Below are 7,815 nucleotides of genomic sequence, written 5' to 3'. Positions count from 1 at the left end.
CTGAGGCTAGTACGATAGGTTGATGACCTGTCATACCCACCTGACAGACGGACGCCTCGATGTTGCTAAGCGGCGGCGGGTCTAGAGATGAGCAGTGAAGCGACCTCTTGTAATAGATTAGAGTGCCCCCGAGGGCGGTGGGCCTATCGTTGCTAATTATATTATAGTTCGCGATCTTAGGATCGCGAATACTCGGTTTTAAGAATGATTCCTGAACGAGTAGGATATCAATCTGGTGCGCGGTAACGAATTCGCGGACTAAGGTCTAATTTCACCAAACTATGTTTGTTAAATCTTAATCAGTAATTTACTAATGAGTTGTTAATAATTAACGGGCTGTTATATCATTAAATGTCCCAGGAACAAAATTTAACAAGCCGTTATTAAACAGAACATTTAACTGAATGGCTTGTAAGTTACTCACTCTTATTTTAAGCAACCAAATTGAAATGCTTATTTGTGACATGTCATTTAGACGAAGTTCGGTAATATTTTATCTAGTCGTATAATACGTCATTTGTTGTGCTGCGCGACCAATTTCAAAAATCGTTAGCTCCGAGTGATTTCAATGAAATGTTAACTACTTTTGATTTAAACCGATTAAAACGTCAAATAATTATAACATGGTAATATTTATTTTTGAGCTGAGGTTATGCAGCATTATTTTGTGCTCTTTGATTGTGTTTGTGGTGTGCTTCTTATTGAATATAAATAACTATGTCAAAGAAAACACGCGGACCGAATTTTTCGTCAAATGAAAAGGAAATCCTTGTTCATTTAGTTACAAAATACAAGGATCTAATTGAAAATAAGAAAACGGACGCAGTAACTACTGCGATCAAAAATGAAGGATGGAAGAAACTAGCGGAAGAATTTAACTGTTTGAGTTCATTCTATGTTCGAAACGTAGAACAATTAAAAACCTGTTGGGATAATATTAAACGCACTACGCGAAAAGACAAAGCTGCGACGAAAAAAAATAATTTATTAACTGGTAGGTTCTGACATTGTTTTTTGTTAATAAAATATGAAGTAGTACTATGCAATGAGTACTAATTACTGGTTTTCTTTCCAGGAGGAGGGAGGTCCGATATTCCACCACCAGGACCTCTACAAGGACAAGTGGAAGTGCTACTTGGACCTACATTAGACGGATTAGAAAATCCCTACGATTCTGATATTCAGTTTATAGATCAGGGACTAACTGGACCAAAAACTTTAATAGAAATGATTAATAAATCAGTAAACTCTCATTCTGAAATTTATTACAATATAGAAATCATCGCCTCTCAAAATACATTATTTTTATTTATTTACCAGGACGTTGTAGTGACTGATTCAGAAAAACAGACAATTCTGGATGTCAATGCTGCTACTTCTTCAAAAACATCTCAGGATTCCACTCAAGAAGATAAAGGTTGTACATTGCAGACAAATGAAATCAAAGATGACAATATCTGAGGTGCGTAGAAATACTTGTCTTAATAGGTTTTTTATTGTCTGACCAATATGTTAAGCGTAAATTGTATATAGGTGTAGATTGTAATAGCGTGGGGGGTCCCGCCATCTTGACATTCCTCTGATAGGATGATGATACCATGATGATATGAACTTTTGTTACTTTTTTTTCAGGAGGATGTAGAAAAGAATAACTGGAGCTCCTGGACTCCAAAAGTTTTAAAAACAAAAATGTCAAATACATTGTCAGCAAATAAAGAAAACAATCCATCAACTTGGTTGCATCGACGTAGGCCGAAGACTTCTTTGCAGGATAAAGTTCTGCAAAGTAAATTAGAATTAATAGAGACGATGAAAAGAAATACCCAAACAGAGGCTGCTCTTAAAGAATTAATTTTACAAGAACAGCTAAAACAAGAAAAATTGAAAACTGAAAAATTACAACTTGAAGTTGAAACATTAAGAAAAAACCTTAATTAGTAAAAAAAGTAAAGTTTTTTTTCATTGATACAACTTTGAGTTGTAATTTGCGATTTTTCAGTTTTAAACCTTGTTTTTTTTGTTTTTGAATGCATGTAAGTGAATCTTGCTGGATTAAGAGACAGCTTAGTTTTTCAAATTTTGTATTAAATTAAAGTATTTTAGCTGTACAAAGATTATAAGTAAATAAATAATAAATTCTGTATTTTGTAATTTTATTTATTGTTTTAGTACATAGTTAATAATCAATGTAAATTATGGGATATATGTAAACTCTTAAAATAATTATTTATCAGCATTCTTCGCTCAGGATTTATATCTCTGACCCCTTCAGTATTTCTTTGTTCCCTGATATGGCCTTGACGGAACATTTCTTCCCATGGTACAGTGAGCTCAAGTTCAGGATCATCTGGTGGTATATCTTCTTTTGCCTTTACTGCAATGTTGTGTAGAACTCCAGTGGCAACAATAACAGGGAGACATTTGTTTAAGTGAATCTGCATCCCCAGGGCAAGTACAGGGAATCTACGTTTCCACACTCCAAATAAATGTTCAATAGGATTCCTGCTTCTTATTTGCGCCTCATTGTAAAGAATCTCCTCTGGTGTTTGTGGATTATCCAGAGGCATCATTATATAAGACCGATTCATGTACCCACTATCTGCCAATAATATAGCATCCCCATACCTGCCTCTCTCAAACAAAGCATTTCTGTAGGAAGCGTTCCAAATAGTCTGACTTGACTGCTGCCAGGCCATCTTGCAACCAAATCTAGAATTTGTAGGTTTGCATCACAAATTGCTTGCACATTTATAGACATGTAGCCTTTTCGGTTTCTAAAATACTCTGCATTTTCTCCACCAGGGGAACGAATACGTATATGTGTGCAGTCTAGAGCTCCCACAGCCTTTGGAAACCTTGCTATATTATAAAAACTCAACTGAGTTTTTCTTATTTCTTTCTCAATATTAGGGAATTTGATAAAGTTGCGGCTTAAGGAGGCTATTGCAGCAGTGACCCTGTGTATTATTCTATGAGATGACGACTTACTTATTCCACAATAATCTCCCACTGTTATTTGTTGAGAACCAGTTGCATAATATCTCAAGGTCAAAAGAATCTGATTAATGGGAGAAATTGATTCATTCCTAAAACAAAATTAGTTGGGTTAGGTTTGTTTTATACTGATGCGAGGTAATTGCTAATACAATTACTTACTGAAAATAATTTTAGGCACCTAAGTAAAATTAATAATAAATATAATAAATATATTAACTTACCGATCTGATGGATATTCCAATTTATCTTCAATCAACTGCAAAATATCTAGGGTTGTTTCTTTAGATAAACGGAATCTGGTACAGAAATCTAAATCGTCGTATTCCTCAAAATAAGAACGGCGTTCTTTAAAAATTCTTGGGCGTCGCACTATTGTGTCTAAGTAATCTAAATTTTCTAAAACATTATTTTCGAAAATAAAATTGTACGCAGCGTCCATCTTGAGTTTAATTGCCTGTTACGGTCTAACGGACGTCTACAGCGGTGATTAAATTTAACGGCTTGTTATAACAAATAAACACGCGTTAACTCGTGGTGGGACACTCGATAACTTTAACAGTCCGTTAACTGACTTAACAATACGTTAAATATTTAACAGGGTATGGTGAAACTGGACCTAAGTCGATTTGATCGATAAGACCGTTTGCGTTAAACGACGCTAATGTTAGCGATCGGGGTTTGATTCTACTATTGTATGATGCCATTTAAAACATCATTTGGGTGGGGACTTGGAATCGCCATATGGCGTCAATGAGACCTGCGTGTTCACAGGTCGCCTGAAGCCTGGCCTGCGGATTATGCTGCGCTAGGCGCAGCTTGCCTGCCAGGGCGCGCAACTCGTTAGGATTGAACGATCCTATGAAGTTGCAGACTAGTTGCAAGTCACCCGCGATACTCGCGCCGGATGGTGCTGCGGGTGATGCACTAACCTGTGGTTTAGCAGCCTGGTGGGCTGGTTTAGCAGCTGTTGGAGTAGGCTGCGAAGTCGATGGTGGCTTAGAGCCCATCTGCAGGGGTTTGTCCCAAGCAGAGCCCTGAGGGGGTGGGGCGGCGACCGGTACGGGGGTCGGCTTTGCTGCGACAGAGGTCGCTGCCTTGGGTCGGTTGTTCGCTCTTTTATGAGCGACGGTTGTTTTGCGTCGAGGCGCTTTGTCACAACCGCGGTAGTTGGCGGGGTGGCCCTTTGTTTTGCAAAGGACGCACGAAGGTGGGTCGGACTCGCTGCGCTCCTTGCGGGGGCAGTCGCTGGTGCCGTGGTCACCTAGGCACTTTACGCACCTAGGGCGGGCGAAACAGTTCCGAGCGGAGTGCCCGTACATTTGGCAACGGTGACATTGCCCCGGGGCACCCCGGTTTCGGGGGACTGCAATCCTGATGCCGGACAGGTGGGCAACGGATTTGAGGTTGAAAATTTTCTTCCCTTCCGGGGAGAGATCGAGTACCACCAGTACCAGGTCGTACGGTCTTTTGGACTGTGCGTGGTACATCCTGTGTACCTCTCGCACTGGCAGGTCCTCATCTTTGAGGCTATCTGAAATGAACTCATTGCTGAGTTCACAGGGCAATCCCTTGATTACCACCCTGAGTTGCTTCTCGTCTTCGAGAGCATAGGTGTGGTAACCTATATTTTTGGTCCGCAGGAAGGCGGTCAGGCGCCTGTGTTCCGCGGATGTCGGAACAGTAACTTTAATACCCTGTGCGGTGGGCCGCGCGTGGGTGTAGTGTATACGCTTTTGCGTTATTAGAAGGGAAATGTGTTCCCATGCACTCTTGTCCTGGATAAAGACCGGGGGCGGGGCCTTTTCGCGAGGTTCCACGGGCTGAGCTGGAGCCGCAATTGACTCAGCGGATGTCGCCGCCCCTTCGCAGGGGGACGGGGCGACGATCGGGCGAGTCGACGCTGCCGATTGGCGGGCCGTCGATTTCGGCTCCTCCCTCTCCGGACGGGCTGCCTTATTAGGCGGTGCCCTCTTCGAGGGAGGCGTGGCCTTAAGCGCTGTCGCCTTGCGCTTTGTGGATTTGGATGCGACGGGTTCGAATCCGTCGTCGTCCGTTTCCATTGTGGATGAATCATCATCCACGGGAAGGGTGGGCTCCGGAATAGGAGATTCCGGGCGAGCGGGGGTGACCGGTGAGGCCGGTGGGTCAATATGGACTACCTGAGTGGTAGCCCTAGCTGCCGTAAAACCGGCCAGAATTTCGGGGTGATTGACCTGGAGGTAATTGACGAGGCCCTCCAGGAACTCCATCGGGTTGGTGGCCATACTGGCCCCAACCGATTTGTGAAAACTAGCCTCCCTGCCTGGAGGGCAGGGAGTGTGTGCCTTACGGTGTCCCTACACAGTGAGTCTCTGTTACTGTGGTGTAACAGAGGTGTGTACCTAGGCCTATCGGATAGTGGGTGAGGAACTTACGTACAAATCTATCCCGCTACGCTATCGATTGCACACAGCGCAACGCAGAACTCACTACTCTGCGTAGGAGTGTAAGCGCCGGACGGCGACCGCGCTTTCGCGCGCAATGCACAACGCCGCACTCCACACGACGCTCAGGACCTGAAAATCGCGCCGGAGAACTGCACTATGCACTAAGCCGAAGCCAACGACCACTTCACAATCGTCCATGAAAGTATTTTTTTTTTTTTTGTAACGGTCAACATGTTAACGGTTTTAATTTCAGAGCAGACAACCGCACGGGACGGCTGTTTGGATCGGAATCGACTGAAGACTAGCCAGTGAACACGGTATTTATACCCTAGCCCCTACTCCCAATAACTCTGTCCGGGGCGCGAAACGCCAGCCACGTGTTTACCAAAATGTAAATACAAAGCAATTAAATCTGCTAGCAAGGTAAAAGTCACAAAATATTCCAATATGAATTATCGTTAATCAAGAACAGTCAATTTGAAGTTATTTCTAGGTGACACGAATTAAACAATCGTTTATAATGTTTCATAACGCTATTAACAATTACCGAAATCGGAACTAGTCGTCATAAGTCAATCGCAGATAGCTAGTAAATCAAACCAGATAAAATTAGGAATTGTCGAAAAATCTAGCTAATTGTAATTATCATCGAGTAAACAACAAATCAATCAAGTTGGGTACTTTTATCATTACGTTGATGTGACGACTGACTCCGACATATTTTATATTTAATTTTTTGAGATATACAGTAAAATAAGTATGCCTAGAGACTGTGACGAAGAAGTTTATTGTAACTCACAGAAGGAGTGACAGGAATGAGTCCTGTAAAGTGTTTTGAGTTACTCTATGGTAACGACATAATAGACTGTATAGCTGATATGAGCAATTTTTATGCCTTACAGAGAAATCACACTTTGAATATGACTAGTGAATTAAGACTATGAAATAAGAGTAGGTATACATTGCAATAATTCTAATAACTTACCGGATATTTGACGCCTAAGTACGTGCAAATGTATGAAATATTCTCGAACTTTTTATTTCCCAGAAATAAAAAGTTCGAGAATATTTCACAAAGCTTAACGCAAATTTTTAAAGCAAATTTTGAAAGGGCTTCGAATAATTCTAGACAACATGTTGTCTGGAATTATATTCGAATTGTCATTGACAGTTTCATCCTCAATTAAATGAACATTTATCACTGTTCCAGATGGTGTTACGGCCACATATAACTTTTTTTTACTTTAATATTAAAAAAAATATATATTATTAAAAAGTATATTTTTTAAAATAAAAAAGTATATATTTTTTTTAATAACAAAAAAAACGAAACGAACTTTTAATACTGAATTATCGATAGTTGATCTCGAAAACTATTCAGGATCGTTTGATTAATATATTAGCGTTTGTGGACCTTATTAAAGTGTAAAACTGAATAAATCAACAATATCAGTGGAGTGAGGAACAAATAACAAAACAAGCCGTCTATTTTTCGTAATAAAAATCATCAATTTTACTGTGCTAGTGCTACATTCGTATTTTGTGCTTAAGGAATTCACCAAATTCAACCAAGAAGAATCACTGGTACATATAAAGTTATCAAACACAAGAAAATAAAAGGATAAACACAGTGAGTCAATTTTACAAATATAGTGAACGGGTAGAAAATAAATAAAATCACCGGGTCTACAAATTCATTGTTAACTTCTACATATGAGACTGTAGCGGAGTTGTAAATGATGTTGTAGATGAGATTTGATAAAATAAACAAATGTTTCTTCCACTACTAATTTATTTCTTGTAGAAATAATAAACACTAAGATGGGCACAACACAGAATAGAATGAGAAGAAAGAAGTATTAAGATAAGTATCGATGAAAGAAGGAAGTGTGACTTATTACAAAGACTTAAGGTGGAAAATCTTGTAGCAAATTTCGAGCGATAAGCGACGTGCGTTCAGTACGAGATCTAGGATTCGACTGGTTGGCGGAAGGCGGCCGATTCGATGCGCTTACGTTTCTTTGTTTAAAGTAACGGTATTTTATTTAGAAAAGACAATTCTATTATACGATCGCGCGGCGACTGCCTTCCGACATTACATAAATTATTATATTATATTTTAATTATTTATATGATTTTAAAGTGTAAATATTTATATTGTGTATTACATGTATATATTATAATATATAATATGTATTTATTATATAATTTATATAAGTATATAAAGTAAGTATAGTTATATGTACATATGTTATAGTAATATTTGTATTTATGTTACATTTATTATTTTATGTATGAAAAATATATAAGATATTATATGATTATATATATCATGTTTTATTTATATAAGTTATATAAGTTGTAGGGATCTGGTAAGTGTCGCGTTCGCCAC

General features: G+C 39.3%; 1 protein-coding gene across 1 annotated transcript; it reads left to right on the top strand.

Annotated features, from left to right (window-relative positions):
- The first annotated feature begins 291 nt into the window (after window positions 1-291).
- LOC125074541 lies at window positions 292-1,461 on the top strand. Its single transcript, XM_047685868.1, has 3 exons — window positions 292-994; window positions 1,076-1,242; window positions 1,321-1,461. Exons 1-3 carry the CDS (start codon window positions 718-720, stop codon window positions 1,459-1,461), a joined length of 585 nt encoding a protein of 194 aa, XP_047541824.1. The 5' UTR covers window positions 292-717.
- Window positions 1,462-7,815: the final 6,354 nt, after the last annotated feature.

Source organism: Vanessa atalanta, chromosome 28 (assembly GCF_905147765.1).
Source record: "Vanessa atalanta chromosome 28, ilVanAtal1.2, whole genome shotgun sequence".
Classification (NCBI taxonomy): Eukaryota; Metazoa; Arthropoda; class Insecta; order Lepidoptera; family Nymphalidae; genus Vanessa; species Vanessa atalanta.
Note: the sequence above shows the minus strand (reverse complement) of the source record. Positions and strands in the feature narration are given on the sequence as shown.